General features: G+C 44.4%; 1 protein-coding gene across 9 annotated transcripts in view; it reads left to right on the top strand.

The window, feature by feature from the left end:
• The first annotated feature begins 549 nt into the window (after positions 1-549).
• Positions 550-23,330, top strand: part of ubr5 (ubiquitin protein ligase E3 component n-recognin 5) — a 33,398-nt gene continuing 10,617 nt past the window's right edge. For 2 of the 9 annotated variants that reach the window (XM_079275350.1, XM_079275348.1), the window contains exons 1-41: positions 550-759; positions 5,346-5,390; positions 5,523-5,604; positions 6,555-6,631; positions 8,165-8,284; positions 8,824-9,103; positions 9,281-9,440; positions 9,679-9,828; positions 10,589-10,800; positions 11,019-11,135; positions 11,246-11,356; positions 11,610-11,764; positions 11,876-11,917; positions 12,091-12,208; positions 12,387-12,571; positions 12,721-12,830; positions 13,286-13,398; positions 13,577-13,771; positions 14,204-14,315; positions 14,434-14,588; positions 14,679-14,876; positions 15,014-15,224; positions 15,525-15,651; positions 15,760-15,911; positions 16,393-16,488; positions 17,228-17,351; positions 17,500-17,597; positions 17,872-18,029; positions 18,541-18,632; positions 18,738-18,884; positions 19,092-19,210; positions 19,344-19,470; positions 19,583-19,712; positions 19,955-20,115; positions 20,280-20,519; positions 20,782-20,905; positions 21,112-21,223; positions 21,362-21,493; positions 21,856-21,888; positions 22,508-22,765; positions 22,869-23,137. In XM_079275350.1, the coding sequence (XP_079131476.1) occupies positions 698-759; positions 5,346-5,390; positions 5,523-5,604; positions 6,555-6,631; positions 8,165-8,284; positions 8,824-9,103; positions 9,281-9,440; positions 9,679-9,828; positions 10,589-10,800; positions 11,019-11,135; positions 11,246-11,356; positions 11,610-11,764; positions 11,876-11,917; positions 12,091-12,208; positions 12,387-12,571; positions 12,721-12,830; positions 13,286-13,398; positions 13,577-13,771; positions 14,204-14,315; positions 14,434-14,588; positions 14,679-14,876; positions 15,014-15,224; positions 15,525-15,651; positions 15,760-15,911; positions 16,393-16,488; positions 17,228-17,351; positions 17,500-17,597; positions 17,872-18,029; positions 18,541-18,632; positions 18,738-18,884; positions 19,092-19,210; positions 19,344-19,470; positions 19,583-19,712; positions 19,955-20,115; positions 20,280-20,519; positions 20,782-20,905; positions 21,112-21,223; positions 21,362-21,493; positions 21,856-21,888; positions 22,508-22,765; positions 22,869-23,137 (5,709 nt within the window). In that variant the 5' untranslated portion in view covers positions 550-697. The remainder of the gene's footprint in view (positions 760-5,345; positions 5,391-5,522; positions 5,605-6,554; positions 6,632-8,164; positions 8,285-8,823; positions 9,104-9,280; positions 9,441-9,678; positions 9,829-10,588; positions 10,801-11,018; positions 11,136-11,245; positions 11,357-11,609; positions 11,765-11,875; positions 11,918-12,090; positions 12,209-12,386; positions 12,572-12,720; positions 12,831-13,285; positions 13,399-13,576; positions 13,772-14,203; positions 14,316-14,433; positions 14,589-14,678; positions 14,877-15,013; positions 15,225-15,524; positions 15,652-15,759; positions 15,912-16,392; positions 16,489-17,227; positions 17,352-17,499; positions 17,598-17,871; positions 18,030-18,540; positions 18,633-18,737; positions 18,885-19,091; positions 19,211-19,343; positions 19,471-19,582; positions 19,713-19,954; positions 20,116-20,279; positions 20,520-20,781; positions 20,906-21,111; positions 21,224-21,361; positions 21,494-21,855; positions 21,889-22,507; positions 22,766-22,868; positions 23,138-23,330) is intronic. The other 7 variants (XM_079275356.1, XM_079275352.1, XM_079275353.1 and 4 more) reach the window with 4 other exon arrangements.

The raw sequence follows: 23,330 nt of genomic DNA, 5'->3' as shown, positions 1-23,330 counted from the left end.
GTATTCAGATACAATTTTGAGCACTTCATAAGCTTACATTACATGTTACTATAGTGAACCTAATGGTTCCTCCATGATGGTAAAAATAAGCATGTTTAAATATCTACTGTACTGGTTTGTAACTACACAAACTATTCTCGTTTTTATTCTTTAGACACGAGAACCCGAAAAGATCACTATTTTATTTGAGATCCTATTCTATTGTCTTTGCTTCTTTTGCATTGTATGCTATTGCCTTAGCTGGATAAGAGTCCCGTCCCTCGTAATACTTAATCCTTTCTTTGGCCTTTGTGAAACAATAATGGACCTGAAAATGACTGCAGGTGCATGAAAATGCAAACAACCACAGGCGCATCGGCAGAACTGGCTGAAAACAAAGACTTTGGAGTGTGAAAGTGTAGTATTTTGTGCTTACAGTCGTCTTGCCTTTCTTCTTGAGGCCAATCCCGTCCAATTTAACACATTTCCTGTTTGTGCTCGGGGTCCAACCAGCGGAGTGGTTGCATGTGCACTAATCAACACAGAGAGAAGAAGCTTGCTAGAGTTAAGATGGCGGCATGTGGGTGAGGAGGCTGGGATCTAAACTCGAAGGTTTTCGCCATCAAACGATTCCTATGAATCCACATATATACAGTAATCGAAAGAAGAACAATTTCCACATCGTTCACACGTCTGTGTGTGATTTTGGATTGACCCCATGACATCTATACACTTCGTGGTTCACCCGTTGCCGGGGACCGAGGATCAGCTCAATGACAGGTATTTTGTTGCGGCCCGTGGAAAAGAAGCATTTTAATCAGTACTGACGTGCGGGGTATGGTATATAGTATTCGATATTGTCATTGCGACCGATGTTGACATTGTCATTCGTGTTCAGTCGGGTTTAAATAATTGAAATGACCCCCCCCCCCCCTCCAGGGTTGAAACAAGGCCCGGCATCTTGAACAATCCTCGTTAGCCTGCTGCTACCTAAACAGTCGGTCCAGTGCTAGCTCGATGCTAACCCATTGACTGGCCATATTACGAATACGTTAGCTAACACTAGCGGGCTGTTTCCTTGCTTTGGAAGGATTGGCTCACAGTCAAAGTTGAGATAGACAATGCGGGTTGGGGGATGGGAAAAGAGAGGGAAATAAGGCTCGTAATACACAACGTTGTTGAAAAGATACGAGTTTTCGTGTTCAAATCACACATGTACTCCTTTGACGTGTGTCAGTGTTTATTTTGTGGGTGCCTCGTTGATTATCATGATCAATGAAGTAGCTAACGTCAGCTAACGGATAGCTAGCTGCTAATGCTAGCAAGCTAATTCGCTGCCACGCTCTTGACAAAGCCAAATATTTGTGTTTCGTGTTCTTTTGTGGAATTGTGTACTCGAACGTTTAACGACACAATTTACTCGCTAGCAACATCGGAAATAATGTTTTCACAATTGTCCTTTTTGAACATCGCGTACAGAGATAAATATCTAAAATATGCAGCGAGGCACAGTTAGCAACATTGCATTCACATTAATCCTGTTGTCTACTTTAGTAAGGGGACCAGCCGAGGCTTATAAAGTGTTTATCGATGCTGGACTCATCAGCGTTCACGTGATCTCACACTTCATTTCTTCACTGTTACCCAAATACCTAGAGCATACTCGGGACAGATAATGCAATTGCACACAATATTGTTAGTAGGGACATGCTGCTGGCATGCATCACACTGCGTTTAATGGAGCTTCTTTAGGAACATGTTTTGAAACTGAAGAGATCATGGGACAGCAGTAGTTGGACAAAATGCCCAGAAAATTGTGTGCGACCTGTGATTTATGATAAACCTATTCATATCATCCATTGAGATTGAACTGATTAATGAGGTTGAGAAGTGTTTTTAGAATGACCTTGGGATTAAGAACCGGGTATAGGCTCAGAGGATGTGAATGCTTTTTGCAGGTTGGTGTACTGTCTTAACTCTGGGGGTCCAGCTGTTGGTTTGATTGACAGGAAAGCCTGGTTACTCTGCTGGTTATTGGAAAAAGTTGCTCAAACATCCTGGTGGTTTGGACCATTGGTTCCTTAAAGAGGTCATGGCTGTTTCATCCCCAGGCATGCATGCCATTGCATGCTACAGTCACCATGTGCTGCTGGGAGGCCCCCTCCTCTCCCTTCCCCATGAAGGAACTTACAGTTGTCAAAGCAGATAAGTGCCTCTATCTGAAGTTAAAAGGCTTGGTCCAGCTTGGCTTATTTGAAGCGATTGCCTGGCATGAACATCCGGTCAGATTTCCTCAACCACATGCCAGTGGTTTGCTTGACCTAGCTGAGGTCTGCTTTGACACGTAAGTCTAGCACGGTGGAATGCCAAGTAGCTTGCCCCTGTAGCGCAATGGATGTTTAATACATTTTTTTGCTGTGCTTTAGTGAGACTTGTTTTAAATTGGTTGTTGGGGAGGGTAGACTTTATCTGTGCTAGAGTGGTGCCATTTGTTTGATGGGTGGGTTAGCGAATGACTGACCTGGATGCTGCATGTACATTTCTCTTACCTCCCTGTAGTGTTTGCACTGCTGCATGGGCTCTTAATGTGCTTCTGTATAGAGTGGTCTCGTGTGACGTCACAGTTTTAGCTGTCGGCCATGTTGGAGTACACACAAAGCCACTGGCATGCACGGCTGAGTCGCATAACCTATCGATCATGGTGAACTTTTGTGCCGTCTTTGGTTGTGGCAGCAGAGCTGACAGACAAGAAATCATTCTTTCGTTTGCCAGCGGTCATTACACATCAAGGAAATGACACGAAGGAGCTATCCAAGCGACGTCGCGAGAAATGGCTGTCACGCATCTCTCGAGATATAAAGGAATGGAATTTGGCGTACACTAGAGTATGTGCGGATCACTTTATAAGTGGTCAGTGATTTTATTTACAAATTCGTTTGTGAACAGTATTTAATAAAGGAAATATAAATTAAACTTGGACATGAGAAGCTTACCGAAGCTTCATCGGCCCGTGACAGCAGTCGGTACCAGAGACGTGTCGAGCGTGTACAACAGGCGAAACACAGAGATGCAGCCTCAGCGTTGCTTGATATGAGTTTAACGTCAGATCATATATATATATATATATGTATATGTGTGTGTGTGTGTGTGTGAGGGGGGGGGATGAAGTTAGGGGTTAGTTTAAAGTTAATTCCTACACACACGCACACAATGACACAATGTAAACAAACACACGTGTCTGTTTGTACTGAGTAAACATTGAATATTGCTAAATATCTGACCAGATCTGTATATATTTACCCTTCCAATGACGAGATGAGAATTCTCGACGACCGTTGCTTTGACGTCTCGGACCCATCCACTGACAAACTGATTATAAGCGTTGAGTCCTTTGTAGCACTCCAACTCGTCTTTTGTGTAAGGACTGGGGGTGTTCACGAGATACGTGTAGATGTTGCCGTAGTTTACCGATGGAAGATAAGTAGGATCGGCACGGAAACGATCTGCACTCATCGTATAGGGATCCAAGTTACCAATAACCTTCAATTTGGCCAGGTAGCGAACCTTTGATGCACTTTCCAGTGATTCAGAGTATGGTATTTTCGCCGCACTTCCTTGTTTACTCGCCGCCATGTAGGATCTGTATGTACTCCAACATGGCGGACAGACCTCGTAACTAAGGAGATCGTGACGTAGGTGAGACCACTCTATTGTGAGGAGAGTTCTACCGTTACCATTTGCATCTCAGACAAGTTCTAGCGATTTTAAATTGTTTTATGTTTGTCAGTGCGAGGGCACACTTCATTAAGCAGTGGAATACATTTACATTCTGCTTAGGTTGTATGCCTACATGGACAACGTTTTTGAAGGCTTGTTTTTTGTGTAATCATGAACATTATGTATATATCAGTATCTTAATGCCTACAACTGGTATTAACATGTAAATTGTGTTTAAATTGTACACATAACTGCACTGCATTTACATTTCCCACTGAGGATGAGTTTTCGCCTTCTTGCCTTCTTCTTGAGTTTCAGTTCGGTCACTCATCACTACAAGTGCCCCAATGCTTCTATATCTGTGTAATGACAGACCACATGTGGAGGAAACGGTTTGCAGAAGTATAAATTCAAGATGACAGCATGGAACAAATGGGTTGAGGAGTTGAGAGTTGATGTATGTATCTTGACACTAGACACGAATCAGGATGCAATACATCTCAGACCACATATGTGGTTAAGCATGTTTGGTAAATAGAAATCCTTCACAAATAATTTAATGTATAGTTTTTGGGTATATTTCGATGCGTTATGTGTTATTTTGGCTCAACACTTGCTTCGTACTATTTAGTGAGGTGGGGGGGAGATATTTTGGGTGGCAGGGGTCTCAGAAATAGCAGTCCTATTCATTTTCTGCATGGACAATGTTAGGTGGCAGACATGATACTTCATGGCATGGATGAACATGAAACAGTCTGGACGTATTCATCAGTATAAAAGAGAGAATCTTCAGGGAAAACAAAACCCCCAAACTCATTTTTAAATTGATAAAAAAGACGAGGAGCATCGTAGTGAGACACGTCCAACCACTGAACGTACAATTCTGTTATTCTAAAAATATTTTTATAGCTTTGGAAACAGTGTTTTATAAATCACTTTTGGACTCTGGATTATTTGTGGATCAATGCAGTCACCTAATGCCGTGACAGTGTTTGAAATATCTCTGACGGGCCTCTCTGGCTTTCATCTTCTCCAGAGCAAAAGGCACTAAAGGGTCATTGCGTTTGACATACGAAACTAACAGCGGAAAAACGTTTCTCCGAAAATTGAAATTGTCATCGATGACCAGAGCTAAATGCTTCTGTACAGCTTCCTCAGAGGTTTCATTACTGGCATCATCAGATTAGTTTCGCAGACACTTTGGGCTGTGACCTCTGCTCTGATATCCTGCTGTTAGTCAGCCATATGTCACAGCTGATGAGGCGAAACAATCTCCTCTTTTAAGCCATTTTGTCACCATGGAATCATTTGATACCGTAGACTGGGACAGATGCTATAATCCTAATTTGCCTCATATTTGTTTGCCTATCGTGTTTAAGTGATTCATTCTACATGTCTGAGGATTCCTACGCTTTACCAGATAAATAGCAAAGATGCACACGAGTTGAAGCCATTTGAAAAGCATCTTAATGGTGTGTGTTAGGGTGAAATGTTGACAGTTAAATCTGATGAAATAAACATGGTTTGTGCATCAGTGGCTCATGTTTTAAATTACATTCCAGCCCTGCATTTCTGAATTGCAAACATTCATCTGCATTAATTGGTTATTAAACTGGTCTTACTTGCATTAACAGTGTTCTTCTTTTCAGGCTCCGGGAAGTCTCGGAGAAGCTCAACAAATACAGCTATAACAGGTAAGTTTGTGTCAACATTGGAACACTTCTTTTGTCACATTTGATCAATTGTTGTAAACGGGATGTTGTTTATAATCATTCTTTATATCGTCTCATTTGTCTTTGTACTTTTTCCCCCCTTTTCGAATGCAGTCATCCACACCTCAGTCTGCTGGAGCAGGCCACCCTAAAACAGTGTGTTGTTGGTCCAAACCACGCTGGATTTCTCCTTGAGGTAATGCTGCGAGACATTACATCATGAGCATTAATGAAACACTGGATCTAGAGTGTATTTTTAATGTTCATTTATTGCCCACTAAAACAGTACAGTATAATATGGAGATTTCAGTTTAAACCCGGTCACTATCATCACATGACCTCTGACTTTGCTATAAAACACTTGGTCACTTGCTTCTTTGATTTCATGGGTGGACTGGATTTGATGGATTTGATGTGTTTGTATTCAGGACACCACCCCAGTCGCCAAACCAAATCGCACATTAGTCTGGAACCTCTCATTTCATTTTTGATTTCCAAGACGTCTTATCAATGTGTGTAGACCAAAATAACCCTGGACGCAATTGGATAGATCTACAACCAATCAAAGCAACGAAACATTTGACCCAGTGCTGAGTAAGGAACCAATGACACTAGAGTAGGCAGAGATGAGCCTCAAGATAGTAAATGAGTGCGTTAAACTTAAAGAGCTCGCAGATTTGTCTGCTTCCCAGACAAACTTCAATTAGGCTAGTGAGGTTTGAACAGGGCTACAGACATATCGAAGAGGCATGCAGCCATTGACCTCCTTTGTTTATTTCAGCTTTTGACAGAAATGTCAGTGAACTGGGGCATGCAGGTGGAAGTGTGTTCCGGATGAGTGTGGAGTTAACACACACAGTAGCGTGTTCATCTTAAAGTCTAATCTAATCTAAGTAATGAATTATATCTTCCCGTATACAGCACTGCCGACATGCATAAACTGATATGCACAGCAGTAATCTGCCTGTAGACTCAGATGTGAAAGGCAAAATGTTTTTGAGTTGTTTGCTTTATGTTTTATGTTTGGCTTGATATACGTTTCAAATTCTTATATGATGATTTGCCTTCGCATTACAGTGCGGGCATAGAGTTAATTTTCATTCGTCAAATGTGTGACATTGAAAACCATAAATGCATCTCTTTTAGGATGGACGCGTGTGCAGAATCAGCTTCGCTGTCCAGCCCGACCGCCTGGAGCTCAGCAAACCGGATGGCAGCGATGGGTGAAAGACCTCTTTATGATGGGATCCGTCCCGGAAACTGTTTTAGCTTTGGCACTGAGTTGTAAAACAGATTGCTTGGGGAGATGTCTAGCACAAGATGCGCTGAACACGCTCTGGCTCACTGATGGGGGGGGGGGGGGGGGTTTGCTGCGACGCCGCTCGGCCGAGTATGAAGCTGTAGGACATGATTTCACTTGTAGAATAATACTCGGGCTCTTTGCTACAAAGATTTCAGTCCAGCAGGAGTGAGACATGTGTCTGAAAATGCAGGTCTGTTCCCAACAGGAGTCCTCAACAGGCAGCTGGGTGGCTGGGGGATGCTTTGGGGGTTTGCTTGTTATGTTGATGATGCCTCTAAAGTCTTTCTTACCACAGAGCTGTTTTTCTTCCTTAAAGTTAGACGCATTCCAGGGATGTTTTTTTTTTTTTTTTTAAATACTTCTGGGTTTATTCCAATCTTGACACCAAACAACCAACGGCAATAAAACTCGTTTGTGTAACTTTCTAAAAGCCAGTTGCCTTTATGGTTGCGATCTAATTAAAATACTTTTTTTTTTCTCTAGCTGCTCTTTTTTTTGTGTTGGCTCAGAGTATGTATTTTTGATGAATGTCTCATTGATAGCTGTCCATGTCCTGCCAGCAGAACAACATCCAACAGTGATTTGAGAGCTTTCAAGGCCCCTCTAGCTGCTAAATATGCATGTGAATCAGATTGTAAAGGCCCGAGGAGCTCCTTGCTCCAAACGTTTCTGCAGAGCACTCGTTTTGCTCCCTGCCACAGACACAGACGAGTTGGTTTTCACATTGTGATCGTTTTTCAGTCGGCACCATTGTGGGCTGCTGGGAAGCCGATGGAAAAGAGTGTGGCAGGTCGTCTTTGGCCAGTTTGTCGGCTCACTGAACGAGGTCTAATATCCTCTGGGATTGTGTCAGCTTGTTGTCTGATTTTGCTGCTTGTATGTATTGCATTTGAATAATTTGAATCCCCATTTCTGTATCCCATTGTCTTCCATTACTATCTGGTACTAAATGATTTATTATTTTATTGGACTTGTCTAAATTTAGTGTCACTGTAGTCCCTGTTTATACGAAATGTTGGCAAAATGGTCATAATTCAGTTCCCACGGCACAGCAAAACACCAGTTATACCAATTATATTAAGAGCACATGAGTTAAGAATATTCAAGTAAACTGCTTTTGGTTAAAGGCATTCTGTTAGAAAGGAGGTTGTAATAGGAGAAAGCAGTTGCAGCCCCAAAACCCCAAGAACTTTGAAAAGAGGAAAGTCTTGAACGAGGAACGGGTTGCAGCCAATTCTGATTCCCAAGGGTGTTGCCATGCTAGTCTCCAAAATACGCCCCCACCTTTTTTACAATGTAATATTAAACACAAAATGAATCCCGAACCGAGGGGTATCATTTGACAGACCTTGGGTAAATGTACTTTCTGTTGACCCAGGTCAGAAATGAGGTCATTGGTTCCTGTGTGGGACCTCTGTAGGTTTGTAACTGATCTCCCATCTTTTGTTTCCAGTTCAAAGTTGAGCAGTGGTTCAGGGACAGGAAGGAGCTCCAGGCCAGGCAGGACTAGTGATCCGCCCTGGTTCCTGTCTGGCTCTGACACACTGGGCAGACTGGCAGGCAACACCCTTGGGTAAGTTCTGGCAGGGTTGACAGAGACCAAACGGTCCTGTGAAAGCTCAGTGTTGAGAGAGCGCAGCGCTCACGCTGCAGCGGATCAGGGGTGTACTCCCCACACTGTTTGTCATTCTGAAGAGAGACCTTCAGGGTGCTGTGAAATGTAATAAAATGTGTCCGCCAAAGAGCAAAGAGCATGGCCATGTTCATTGACTCTGCTGTGTTGACCACTGGAGAACTGAGTTCCTTACAGTTTAATGTTGAACAGGAACAAGATGATAGCTGAAACGTCCAAAATGTGTACATAATACAATCATCATACTATGTCTAAGCTTTTTTCTCTGATAATGCCTGATTAAATTAGAAAGATTGCCATTATTTAATTTCTCCCTTCCTGCAAATGGTGCTGTTGTGAAACCCTATTAGTCCGGCCTGCCCTGTCTCCGCTGTCACAAAGTCTATGACGTGTGCGCGTGTTGAGTCTGATCTGTTAGTCAGATGCTGTTATTTGTATGGCGGTTGTGTCTGACCATGGCCTTGCACTGTATGTAACAGGAGTCGCTGGAGCTCTGGTGTAAACGGAGGCAGCGGAGGAGGTGGAAGTGGGGGAGGAGCAGGGGGAGGCGGAGCTGGAGGTGGCAGCAGCGGAGGAGGAGGGGGCGGAGGCAGTGGCGGAGGTGGAGGCACGTCGGGGAGGTCATCGACGGCAGCTCGCGATTCCCGCCGACAGACCAGGGTGATCCGTACAGGGAGGGATCGCGGCTCGGGCCTGCTGGGTAGCCAGCCTCAGCCAGTCATACCAGCTTCTGTCATCCCTGAAGAACTCATCACTCAGGTACCAACTTCCCAGCATGTGTACATATAAAAAAAAAAAAAAACTCCAAAAATGGTTTAATAGCCTTTTCCGTACTGAAACAAATTGTACAGTTGACAGCGCACATTTACCCGCTAATCTGCATTCACAAGTGAGTGTCGATAAATGTGTTTGCTACTTTGTTGTCCTTTCCGCCAGGCCCAGGTAGTCCTCCAGGGGAAGTCCAGGAGTGTGATCATTAGGGAACTCCAGCGGACCAACCTGGATGTCAACCTCGCCGTCAACAACCTGCTGAGCCGGGATGATGAAGATGGAGATGATGGAGACGACACAGCCAGCGAGTCCTACCTCCCTGGAGGTTTGTCAAACAAAAGGACAAGAGCTTATATAACGTGATGTGTTTTTTTTTCAAGACACTTTTTTCAGACTGAGCAGCAGTTCAATGTATTATACTTTAGGCTTGTTTGGAAGAGTAATATAGTTATAAAATGATCATTGTAATGGTCTTGACAGTATTTGCCAAATTCATAAAAATAACAAATGTGTTTTTATTGTGAGTGAAACCTTGCATCCTTTTGTTCCTTGGTCCCACGCAGAGGACCTGATGTCCCTGTTGGATGCAGACATCCACTCAGCCCATCCCAGTGTGATCATTGACGCTGATGCTATGTTCTCTGAGGACATCAGCTACTTTGGCTACCCCTCTTTCAGACGCTCCTCACTGTCTCGCCTGGGATCCTCCAGAGGTAACTCGACAACTCATTTCTGCCGAGTGAAGGAAAGGCTTTCGGGGACTCTGGTTGTTTTTGTTCTGAGGATGGATCTTTAATGGCTTATTAAAAGAAAAGTCAACAGCATACAATTTGCAAAAGCAAGGCAGTATGTTTGTTTTTCAGTGTTTTCTTTTATATATTGCAAGAAAAACCTTGCCATGGGTAAGAGGTTGAGTAAGGTTTTTTTGTTTAGGACAAAAATGTAAATGTTTAGGCAAATGTAAAGAAAATACAAATGTTTTTCCTCTTTGTTAAATGTATACTTGAGCTGTCTTACGAATATTAATGTAAATGCAATGGCTTTATATTGTTGTAAATTTTCTCTTCAGTCTGTTTAGCTTGATCTCTAATCTGGGTGTTTGGTGTTACTGGCTATAAATGTTTGGTGTTGTGTGCTGCATGGCTGTAGTGCATACTGTGAGCTCTCTGAGAAAGGCCCGCTAGGCCCACCTGTCTTAACAGGGACCCTTTTAAGTCTATTCTAAAAACCTACCTAGCTCACTTTTAGCCCACATGCATGCTTTCCTTCTGTCCATCCACTTCCTCTTCTACCTCACACTTTAGCATACAGGCGTGCACACTGGTATAATTTAGACTCACTCAATCTTCAGCACTGCAATTCTGATTCTAAAGAATCGTATCTTTCTCTCTCTTTCCTTAAAACTATGTTGACGGGTCTTTCCCAGAGAGTGGCTTACTTCTATCCCACTGGTGTGACCTTATTGCATACCAGTTCTCCTTCTTCCCTTAGAGCGCGACTCCGAGCTGTTGCGCGAGCGTGAGTCCGTGTTGAGGCTGCGCGAGCGCCGGTGGCTGGATGGGGCCTCGTTCGACACGGAGCGAGGCTCCACCAGCCGCGAGGGCGAGCCCAGCTTGGACAAGAAGAGCATCCCGGTCCAGAGCCCCGTCTCCTTGGGAGAGGAGCTCCAGTGGTGGCCCGACAAGGTAGGAGGAGCCCAAACATAAATGTCGATTTAATGTTTATTTAAAAACAAAGAAATGCAAACCTTTTACTACGTCATTTCAACTACTTCTGTTTTCCTTCTTGAGATGTTGCTGCAACTTGATTGACGTCCGCTAGTAGCCGATTCAGTTCATTGGACAATTTGGGTTAAGTTTTGCTTCACCTGACACTTCCTGAGATCTCTAATTTTCTTTTATAGGATGGTGTGAAATTTGTGAGCATCGGCGCCATGTTCTCAGAGCTGGTGGCGGTCAGCTCCAAAGGAGAGCTGTATCAGTGGAAGTGGAGCGAACCTGAACCCTACAGGAATGCACAGGTGGAGAATTCAACCAATGTGAATGGCATGACTCAAAAACTGTCGTAGCATGCTTAATGGCTAGAAAGTACTGGTCATTTATTTCACCTTTCTGTCATTTGCTCCATCAGAATCCTTCCGTTCATCACCCGCGTGTGTCCTTCCTGGGCCTGGCCAATGAGAAGATCACCTTATTGTCTGCCAATAGCATCAGAGCCACTGTAGCCACAGAGACCAACAAGGTAGACTATGATTGCTCCTCTGACACGAGGACACGTGTGCTCAGCTTCCTTCTTGGTAGCAGCACTCGACCGCAGGATAAGTTGTGTAACCAGAGGATGTTGTTTGCCTAAAGATGCGTTTCTATAGTGACTAACCAGCCATCCTTGCACTACAAAGATTTAATGAGTTATCCATTAACTCAAGTTTGTGTGTGTGTGTGTGTGTGTGTGTGTGTGTGTGTGTGTGTGTGTGTGTGTGTGGGGGGGGGTATAGGTGGCAACCTGGGTGGACGACACACTGAGCACAGTGGCCTCTAAGCTGGAGCACAGTGCTCAGGCTTTCCCTGAGCTGCAGGGCGAACGTATGGTGTCTCTGCACTGCTGCGCGCTCTACACGTGTGTCCAGCTGGAGAATAGCCTCTACTGGTGGTGAGAAGAAAAACTGTCTTAACACTAAACCACATTGAACGGAATTGTGATTCTATGTTCTATGTTTTACATTGCCTCACGAATGTCACCATAACATTGTTATCCTGCCAGGTGTAGCGGGGGTGTCCATCAAAGTCACACGCAAAACGATAGGTTATTACACTTTTCTCTTTCACAGGGTTATTGATGGGGAAAGATTCTGCGTTTGATGCTATAACGAGACATTTAGCAGAGGCTACAATACGGATGTCTTTGTCAATTAAAAGTAAGAACGGTTATTGTCGGAGAAAGGTACGAATGTCTCAATGCTTGTCGTCTGTCTGCAGGGGGGTTGTGCCTTTTAGTCAACGGAAGAAGATGCTTGAAAAGGCCAGAGCCAAGAACAAAAAGCCAAAGTCCAGCGCTGGCATCTCCTCGATACCAAACATCACCGTGGGAACACAGGTAAGACAGTCGTTTGCCTGGGCGTGTTGTTATCTTGTATGTCAGCGTTGGACTAAGCACCTCTTCTGTTTCTGTTCTAATGATTATTACAGGTTTGTCTTGAGATTTTAAGTCCTGGCGTGAGCTCAATATGAGCCTTGCGGTTTGTTTAAAATCAATTTTCCCTTCCTGTCCTTAGGTGTGCTTGAGGAATAACCCCCTCTACCATGCCGGCGCAGTGGCCTTTTCTGTCAATGCTGGGATTCCCAAAGTGGGCGTCCTGTTGGAGTCCGTCTGGAACATGAACGACAGTTGCCGGTTCCAGCTGCGCTCACCAGAGAGCCTCAAGAGCATGGAGAAGACCACCAAGACCCAGGAAATCAAGTCCGTTTCATTTTGTGTAGAAAAAAGCCGTCCATTTTTGTATATGAATTGTTTTCTGTAATCTTATTTCATTACACTTTTAACCACAATTGGAAGCCGTAGACTTCAGTCCCCGTGGTTACAGAATGTATCTTGGTCTTAATCCATAGGACGGAGAGCAAGCCAGAGCTGGTGAAGACTGAGATGGGTCCCCCCCCCTCCCCGGCATCTACCTGCAGTGATACCTCTTCCATAGCTAGCAGTGCCTCGCTGCCCTACAGTACGTCAGCTTCTTCTATCTCCGTCTCTCCCTCTTGAGTTCTAGCTCTCACAACAACACTCGTCTCTCAACTTTCCTCTCTATCTCCCGGGCACAGAACCAATTTCTTCCTCACTCTGCGCTCTCATTACTCCTTCGACTTTGAAACAGATGGTGCGCAGGCTTTTATCAGCAAGGTTTCTTTTTCTGCCTGTTTTCCTGTGTTTGGCCAGCTGGGGTGTTTTTTGGTTGCCTTTTTATTTTTTTAACCTCCCCTTATATGAACCCCACAGCCAGCTGTCTGTCCCGATAAGTCCTTTTCCCTGGTCCAGCTGGTCACCAGATTATTTGTACTGTCCTAGTCGGGTGTATGATGCCGAACTCTTTGTAGTCACTAGATGTGAATACCAATAAGTGCCTTATCTGATTATTCTGTGATCAAAGGACTAACCGTTAGTATGCCTCGCTACTTGCAGAGCGAAGGCGTTCCACCCCGGCTCCCAAAGAGGAGGAGAAGGTGAACGAGGAGCAGTGGCCGCTCAGGGAGGTGGTGTTTGTGGAGGACGTTAAAAACGTCCCTGTGGGAAAGGTGGGTGCATCTGAAATGTGGCAGTGCATAGAAGATCAATGTTTACAAATGTGGTAACATCTTTGAATAATAAGTAAAGCTGGTGATTGAGTCCATGGCTACTCGATCCTGCTATCAATCACGTGTCCCTGGTTTGTCCTGACATTTCACAACGTATCACCTTCATACTATGTTCTAGGTGCTTAAAGTGGATGGAGCGTATGTTGCTGTGAAGTTTCCAGGGACATCCAGCAGCATGAATAACCAGACCGCTGCTGCTGCTGCTGCTGCTGCTGCTGCTGCTGCTGCTGCTGCTCCCGCTCCCGCTCCCGCTGACTCAGACCCATCATCGCTGTTGCAGGACTGCAGGCTCCTCCGAATAGATGAGCTGCAGGTATAGACATTAATTGATCCAAGTTTCTTCGTCTTCATCTCAGTATTTAGAGTTCAGTGTAAATGAATGAATGAATTTTATTTATATAGCACTTTTCACAGACAGTAGTATCACAAAGTGCTTAACAGAGCAGACATTTAAAAGCATAAAAAACACAATGTGACCCAAGGGTCAATAAATTATCTACACAGAGAAAATTTAAGAAATAAAATAAAAAATAAAATAAAAATGTAAAACATATTTTAAGAGCAGGTCTAGGACATGGGTTTACTTTTACACAAACGCCAGCCTAAACAGGTGGGTTTTGAGCTGGCTTTTAAAAGTATCCACAGTATCTGCGAGGCGCAGAGTTGCAGGCAGAGCAGGTGTGAGAATCTCTCCTGACATTCACATCGATTCAACTTTTTGTCTCCTTCAATCTGCTCCTGACAGGTGGTTAAAACTGGTGGGACTCCTAAAGTTCCCGACTGTTTTCAGCGCACACCTAAAAAGCTCTGTATCCCAGAAAAGGCGGAGATTCTGGCCGTGAATGTTGACTCCAAAGGTGAGTCTATGTCGTCATTGCTCTGTCAGAGTACACGTGATAAAGTTTTTCAATACATTTTTTAGTAGTTTTCTGTACATTTGTATTTCCAACCTTTCAACATCTTTCCATCCTCCAGGAGTTCATGCAGTGCTAAAAACCGGTAGCTGGGTGAGGTACTGTATCTTTGACCTGGCCACAGGCAAAGCTGAACAGGAGAATAACTTCCCCACCAGTAACCTGGCCTTCCTGGGTCAGAGTGAGCGCAATGTGGCCATCTTTACAGCAGGACAGGTGAGATAATCTCCCAAATATGTCATGTGTTTTTTGCAGTTTTGCACACGCATTCGTACATACAAATCTAAAATGTTGTTTTTCTCCCAGGAATCTCCCATCATCCTTCGAGATGGAAATGGCACAATCTACCCGATGGCTAAAGACTGCATGGGTGGAATTCGAGATCCTGATTGGTTGGACCTGCTACCTATAAACAGCCTGGGAATGGGAGTGCACTCTCTGGCCAACCTCCCCTCTAACTCTACAATGAAAAAGAAAGCTGCTATTATTATCATGGCTGTCGAGGTAAGCACAACCTTTTTATAAATGCAATGTAAAAAAGAAAATCTGATTTAGATTCCTCCCCATAAATCTGTCTGAAAGTTGCAGTCCAAATGAGCGATCGTAATTGATACTCACATCGTCGTCTTTGTGCCCTTCAGAAACAGACGCTGATGCAGCACGTGCTGCGTTGTGACTACGAGGCGTGCCGGCAGTACCTGGTGAACCTTGAGCAAGCTTTCCTGTTGGATCAGGGCAGCCAGGCCCTCGGGGCACTTCTGGATCATCGCTGCGATGGGAACCGCAACATCCTCCACGCTGCCGTCTCTGTGTGCTTCCCCGTGAGTAACAAGGAGACCAAAGAGGAGGAAGGTAAGCTGCTGCTTCAGAGACGATCGATGTTGGAAGAGCCAGTTCCAATGTTGACATAATGAATCGTTTTAATATTTTAGTCTGATCTCAAACGTAGTTTATTTTGATGTCTTTGTTACAGTCACATTATTCTTCAGTGTCTCTGTTTTGGACTTTGCCATCTTTATTAGAAAATGAAGAAAATAACTTTTTCTCCCAACACAAAATGTTTCGTGTGGAGTCTGCTGCTGTGTCAGTTTGATTGCCTGTTTCCCCAAGTCTCTCTTCTCTATGCAAAGTGACCACGCTGTTTCATTCCAGAAGCTGAAAGGTCTGAGAGAAACACATTTGCAGAGCGTCTATCTGCTGTGGAGGCAATTGCCAACGCCATCTCTGTGGTGTCAAGCAACAGTTCTGGGAATAGGACCGGCTCCTCCAGCAGCAGAGGGTAAATAAACCACTTCCTATCAGAAAGGAGTCTTTTTGCATCCAAGGTTGTCCAGTAATGTGGAAACTCGAGCGTCATTGCAGTTTTATTTTCTTGTGCTATCACCAGGCTTCGTCTGAGGGAGATGATGCGGAGGTCTCTAAGAGCTGCAGGTCTCGGCCGTCATGAGTCCGGCCCGTCATCCAGCGACCACCAAGACCCTGTGTCTCCACCCATTGCCCCACCAAGCTGGGTCCCTGACCCCCCACCCATGGACCCTGGTCAGTGCATCTGTACAAGATTGTACAATTTAGATAATCTTTGTCTGCTCTAAAGAGCCCTTTCAGACAGACAAAACTGCAACAAGAATATAAATGAAACCATCGCTGTAGTACAGTGACGGTGTCACTGCGAGGTAGTCCAGCCAAAAACTAGATCCTTTCTCTACTTTTGCCACAGTGCAGTCGAGAGCGTGTGAAAGATTTCCAAAGCCATACAATCCTGAATGAATCAAGAGTATAAACACTGAATTTGTATTGAATCTTCTCACTGGTACTATGTAACAGCCCACCCACACCAGTGCAACCTCTTGAGTTGTTTTGCCACAGTTGTCAGTCTTAAACAGCCTTCCACAACTGTTCTATGATGTTTGTGTAATTATGATTTTAACTCTACTTTGCCTGATTGAATGATGCTTTGCGGTGAAGTGTCTCTTAACTGAATTGAAATCTACAATCTACAATGTTTTTATTTAATCAACAGACGGTGACATTGACTTCATTCTAGCCCCAGCTGTGGGTTCACTCACCACCGCCTCCACTGGGACCAGCCAGGGACCCAGCACCTCCGCCATACCAGGTACATGACCTCTTCACCACAGAGGAGGAACGAGCTGTGACCCAAACCCATACTACATTCTGATTCTACACACGTTGTACTACTACTTCACAAAGAGACATCAATGTTTTTTCTTAGGATTTAATACTCGTTTCTTATATTTATATTATAAATATTATATATTTGTTTGTTTTCCAAGATTTATTTGGAGCTGTTGCACCACCACCCACAATTTATTGCAAACTTTCCAGCTGTGAGCAAATCTTCTGCTTCTTTTTGTGCATTGCATTGTGGGAGAGTAGCGTGCATCAACGTCTCTACCAAAAATCCACCGTATTTAGTATTGTTTGGTTTGAGTATTCTTTGTTTTCTCACTTTTCTAGTGTGAACACACCTCGTACTCCAAATCTTCATAGAATCATAAAGGGTATATAGTATGGATTTGGGACAATAAATAAGATAAATGCAATTTGTTTTTTGATGTTAAAATTGCATTCGTCTTGTATGGCAGCTTAAAATTGTGACTGACATTCCTAAAATGTAGTTATTAAGTTCATACTATAATAATATTGTAGAGAAGCAGAGAAAAGGTTTGAGTTCTTTCTGAATACATTTGATATGACCTTCTGATATTATTCATTATACCGTATCATTGTACCGTCAGTCCTTCAGCTGTATACTGTGTGCCTTGTGTTTTCACATACTCGTGGTCAACGTGTTGCGTCTGTCATCTAATGCTTTGTCCTCTCCACTTGAGCAGGGCTGTCCGCTGAGCCCTCTGTGGTTGATTCTAAAGACAGGAAGGCCAACGCCCACCTTATCCTAAAGCTGATGTGTGACAGTGTTGTGCTGAGGCCACGCCTACGGGAGCTACTCTCTGCCAAGTACGTGTCTTTATGTCTATATGATACTACTTATCAGTGCTTACTGTACACAAAACGAATGCACTTTCTTGTCTTTATCTGCCGTTCTGTGTTTATTTTGCCTGTTTATCTGTCCCTCATGTATGTCCTTGTTGCTGTTGTTTGACAGGGATGCCCGTGGAATGACCCCATTCATGCTGGCAGTCAGTGGGAGAGCCTACCCAGCAGCCATCGCTGTACTGGAGGCTGCTCAGAAGATGGCCAAGGGTACGTTAACATGTCATCTTTCTGTTGTAGACCAGTTTGTCTTTTGAATGGGGACTGTTAGTTTGCAAACCTGTATTGAAATGCCTGCCTAGTATCATGCACATCTGTGGAAAAACATCACTTTTTGTGAATCTGATGTGTGGTAGCAGCTGGGACATTGGAGGTTATCTGCGTGTTATGTGAATCCTGACCTATTTAGCTGCCCTGCTTACAACTACATGTTGTAACTGGCATTCCTTCTGTTTCCATATTTTCCTCCAAATGTCTAACGCAGTGGGTGACGCAGGCATTGTGGAGAAGGAGGATGCAGACTCTGTGTTCATGGAGATGATTTGCCCCTCGGGGACCAACCCAGATGATTCGCCCCTCTATGTTCTCTGCTGCAACGACACCTGCAGTTTCACTTGGACTGGAGCTGAGCACATTAACCAGGTCAGCCCGAGAGGATATCATTCCACTGAAATGAGAGGAAAAGCACTCATCAGGAAAAAGTGCCGTGTTGTAGCCCACTCTATAGCGGCATTAACCAGTGTTGATTAAGGGTGGGAATTTTCTTTGATAATTATAAGGTTTAAAAGACAGTTATGTATATGAGAACTTGATAAGCCCAAAAAAGAAACGGCGATCAAAACATTACTTGATTACTGCTCCTTGCTTGCCAGGTCAACTTCCGTAGCTTCAGGGACTCCTCGTTTGTTTCACCTCATGAGTAAAACCTCACTCGTTGTTGTTAATTGCTTTAATGTATAATCAGGGTTCATACGGTCATCACAAAACTCTTGAAAGTCACGGAATTTGAAAAATAGCGATTTCGGTGGCTGGAGAAGTTTTGGAAAAATAAATAAACCCAGAACGTTTTGTCATGGAAATATATTATTATAGATGTGTATGAACCCTGTATAATGAAAGTTCACATTTTTCATCACAATGACTTTGCGTGTAGGATATCTTTGAGTGTCGGACCTGCGGTTTGCTGGAGTCCCTCTGCTGCTGCACTGAGTGTGCAAGGGTGTGTCACAAAGGACACGACTGCAAGTAAGTCTAATCTTTGAGCGTGGCCTCATTAGATCTTTGTGAAAGGTTTACATCCTTCTTACTGTTGCTTTTCATCACCTTGACTCAACTTCTGTTCTTTCCCAGGCTGAAGAGGACCTCTCCCACAGCATACTGTGACTGTTGGGAGAAATGTAAGTGTAAGACGCTGATCGCCGGCCAGAAGGCTGCCCGACTGGATCTGCTTTACAGGTTACTCACAACAACCAACCTGGTCACAACACCCAACAGCAGGTAAGACCCCTCTGATCTCTGTGTGGCCTTACTCTCTACTTCACCTGCAGTAGTGTTCTATCTTTTGTGTCCTTAATAATTGCCAAATACCTGCAGGCATTTCCAACTAAATCAGCTGGATTGTATTATTTTGACACAGAAGATGCTTGATATTGTGCAAGTGTGGCTTAAGTGCTGTTTCTGAGAGATCTTTATTTCCATCTGTAGGGGAGAGCATATATTACTGTTCCTGGTGCAGACTGTTGCCAGGCAGAGCGTTGAGCACTGTCAGTACAGACCACCACGCATCAGAGAAGACCGGAACCGCAAGGCTACAAACGCAGAGGGTAGGTTTAGGATCCCCTCACATGTTACCCAAATTTAAACAATCAGTTATTTAGAGCTCGGTTGGATCTTTTTTAAACGTTATTGCTCTGAGGCACCTGATGTACGACAACATTCTTCTTTCCTCTCTTTCAGACTCTGATATGCCAGACCACGATCTAGAACCTCCCCGCTTTGCTCAGCTGGCTCTGGAGAGGGTCCTGCAGGACTGGAACGCCCTGAAGTCTATGATCATGTTTGGCTCTCAGGAGAATAAAGACCCGTAAGTCTCCCTGCATAACACCACCCACAGCAGTAGCATGTGGTTGGTAAGAAGAGCTTCACCGAGTGTGCACAAGTATTTAGAGTTTTAAAAATTTTTTTGTATGTCCTAGACTTAGTGCCAGCAGCAGAATTGCCCACCTCCTGCCTGAAGAGCAGGTCTACTTGAATCAGCAGAGTGGCACCATTCGCCTTGACTGTTTCACCCACTGCCTCATTGTCAAGTGTGCTCCTGACATCACTGTAAGTCCAGTTAGTCTGCGTCAGCAACAAGATGCTTGTTGTCCTCCTCGACTTCACTTATTTGACACACAGGTCCACAAAATTTCCATTTCTGAATAATTCTTTCTGAGGAAAACACTAAATACAACCGCCTCAATATTACCAGTCATGCATTTTCTTCAGTTTGTATTGCTGTTAACACGCCAGTGCATTTGTAAGTATTTTGGTCATCAGTGTGTGTGGTTTTTGTTATCGTGTATTAGTTTATAGACACCTTGCTGGGTACACTAGTAAAGGAGCTGCAGAACAAGTACACTGCGGGCCGGAGAGAAGAGGCGGTCAATGTCACCAGGAGGTTCCTGCGCTCTGTCGCCCGGGTGTTCGTCATCCTCAGCGTGGAGATGGCCTCATCCAAGAAGAAAAAGTAAGAACACATTTCATCAAGGCAAAGGCCAAAGGAATTAATTGTAACTTAAGTTACATCCGCTCAATTCTACCATACAGTGACATCAATTCGACACAATTTGTTTTATTATTATTGCAAAAATATTTTAACATTCTGCCTTTTTCTTTTTTTTCTTCACCTAGCAACTTCATCCCCCAGCCCATCGGGAAATGTCGACGGGTTTTCCAAGCGCTACTTCCCTACGCTGTGGAGGAGCTGTGTAATGTAGCCGAGTCGCTGATTGTGCCGGTGCGAATGGGCATAGCGAGACCCACTGCTCCCTTCACTTTGGCCAGCACCAGCATCGACGCCGTTCAGGGCAGCGAGGAGCTCTTCTCTGTGGAGCCGCTGCCTCCGAGACCCTCACCCGACCAGTCCAGCAGGTCAGTTGGGTTTTAGTGCCCTTGTTTTCTTTATTTTCACTGTGCTATGGAAGATTGAAATGTGCTCATATTGTATCAGTTAGTTGGGTAAGAGCCCCATGCTAATGTGGAAAAGCAAAGATGGGAAACATTTGAAATCATTGAGTCATTCACATAGATTTTGACTTGGAGAGAGGAAACCAAAAGCAGCAGAAGGTTCTTGATTTTTCTTATTCGCCAGCTATAATGACTTCTGGTCTTGTGCTTCATGTTTTCCCCCCAGCTCCAGTCAGACAGCTGCCTCTTATATCATCAGGAACCCCCAGCCTCGGCGCAGCAGCCAGTCTCAGCCTGTCAGAGGAAGAGACGAGGAGCAGGACGACATTGTGTCAGCAGATGTGGAAGAGGTGGGGAGCCTCATTATAAAATCATTAAGGCCTTAATGAACTTTGCATGCAAGTGAATCTATGTATATTAGTGACTAGTTTCCAAGAGTTTTGGATGAATATTTTAATTTCCATTCCTATAACTGTATCATTTTAGGTGAGGATGGGAATAGCTCTGTCTTGCCTCCGAGCTTTCTCTCTTAGGATCCGTTTTGCTTGTCTTTTAGGTTGAAGTTGTAGAAGGAGTAGCCGGTGAGGAAGACCATCATGACGACCAAGAGGAACAGGGAGAGGAAAATGCAGAGGCAGAAGGGCAGCACGATGAGCACGACGAAGATGGTGAGACACGCCCTACTTTCCTCTTTTGTTATATGAATGCAAGGGAACTAATGACACTGTTCATAATGTTTTGTGAACTTGAATCTGAAAGCACCCAACAGCGAGTGAAGCATCTGTTGTCTTCGCCTCTGCTCTCAGGAAGCGACATGGAGCTGGATCTTCTGGCAGCGGCTGAAACGGAGAGCGACAGCGAAAGTAACCACAGCAATCAGGATAACGCTAGCGGCCGCAGGAGTGTAGTCACAGCAGCCACAGCTGGCTCTGAAGCAGGTTGGTCAACAGCTGTTTTTCATTTTTCAGTTTAGGTTTCATTTTAGTTTTTCCTTTTAAATCCCCCTTCATAAAACTAGTTGTTTTCTTGGTGGAAATGCGGTCACATTCTTATTGACCTCTTTAAACTGAAATCTCTCCAAATCTTTTTGAGGCTCCAACTGCTTACGAAATAGAAATTGCATTTCTGTCTTGCTGCACTGTGGTTTATTTTCCTTGGACTGCAGACAAATGCAGTCTTCACAAAATCATTGGTGCTTCACAGTCAGCATTTTGAAATTGTGGGGCTTTATGTTTGTAGAGCTAATGATACAGCAGACAAAATGGTCCCTGGCTGAATACCCCATGTATTTCATTTGCAGGCAGTAGGGTGTCCTTGGCATTTCCTATTTTTGGTAGGAGCTCCTCTTTACTTCAATGCATATACAGATCAGTCAGGGCAAGAGTGAATTTGCAAAGTGCATACACAGTTTCCTGCTGAGAGTTCCTTCAGTTCGTCCCTTTCTCACATTCCACCGTTATTGTCTGTCATTTTTAACCAAAATTCATCACAAGTGTTGTCCTTTTCACCCAAATAACTCACTAATCAACCTGTAGCTTTCCCAATTGGTGTAGTGTTTTTCTTCTCCTTGGTCATCTAAAATGTCTTTCTTGCTAATGATGATGTTGTTTAGAATATGAAGTACATTTGAAACATTGCTGTTCTTTCAAAGATTTCCAATCTTTAAAAAAAAAAAAAAAACTAAAAATACATAAATTAAGTCCTATGTTATTTAGTACAAGGTGATCAACAGAGACTGCAGCTGTTGTTTTGACTTCAGTGTTGGCACCATCATATTAGTGTTGTTTGGCCTTGTAGTGGTGTGATTCACTAACCTGCACTCCTGGCTCGATAAATCTGATGTGACAGACAAAAGACAGGGAGGTGGGATGAACCCGAAAGCCATTAAACTGGTCTCCTTTATCTTTTTTCTTCATCCCATCTACTCCTCCTCCTCCTCCTCCTCCCCGAAGGTGCCAGCAGTGTCCCTGCCTTCTTTTCAGAGGATGACTCCCAGTCCAATGACTCCAGCGACTCGGACAGCAGCAGCAGTCAGAGCGACGATGTCGACCAGGAGACGTTCCTGTTGGATGAGCCGCTGGAAAGGACGACTACCGCCTCCCATGCCAACAGTGCAGCCCAGGCTCCTCGCTCCATGCAGTGGGCGGTTAGAAACACCCCCAGCCAGAGGGCCACTGGGAGCGCTCCCTCCAGCTCCTCAACACCTGCTGGTCAGTGGAGCTCTGGGATTCTTTTTTTTTTTTAAATGTCTGTTTGCGGTTCCAGATGATAACGGTGTGTATTGATCGTACCTGATCTTTGTCTTCTTCTCAGCGAGCTCCACAGGCCTGATATACATCGACCCTACCAACCTGCGTCGCTCCAGTGCGATCAGCTCCAGTGCGGCTGCCGCGGCGGCGGCCCTGGAGGCCAGCAACTCCAGCAGCTATCTGACATCTGCCAGCAGCCTGGCCCGGGCCTATAGCATCGTCATAAGACAGATCTCAGACCTCATGAGTCTGATTCCCAAGTACAACCAACAAGTCTACTCGCAGTACCCTGCTGCTGTAAAGCTCACCTACCAGGATGCTGTCAACCTGCAGGTGAGATACACGGGCGTCGTGTGGTGAACAAAGTACTCTCACTACTCTGTCAAGGCACCAACCTGCTGATTTCACAAGTTTAGAATTAATACATGGTGGTATGAGGACAGTGTCGTAAACCATGGCTATTTAATTATTGAGTATAAGATTGTTGTTTAAACCCCCCCCCCCCCCAAATTCTGCATCTTGAGAG

This window comes from Melanostigma gelatinosum, assembly GCF_949748355.1.
Source record: "Melanostigma gelatinosum genome assembly, chromosome: 9".
NCBI classification, from domain to species: domain Eukaryota; kingdom Metazoa; phylum Chordata; class Actinopteri; order Perciformes; family Zoarcidae; genus Melanostigma; species Melanostigma gelatinosum.
The sequence above is the reverse complement of the archived record's forward strand: the minus strand, read 5'-3'. Positions and strand labels throughout refer to the sequence as shown.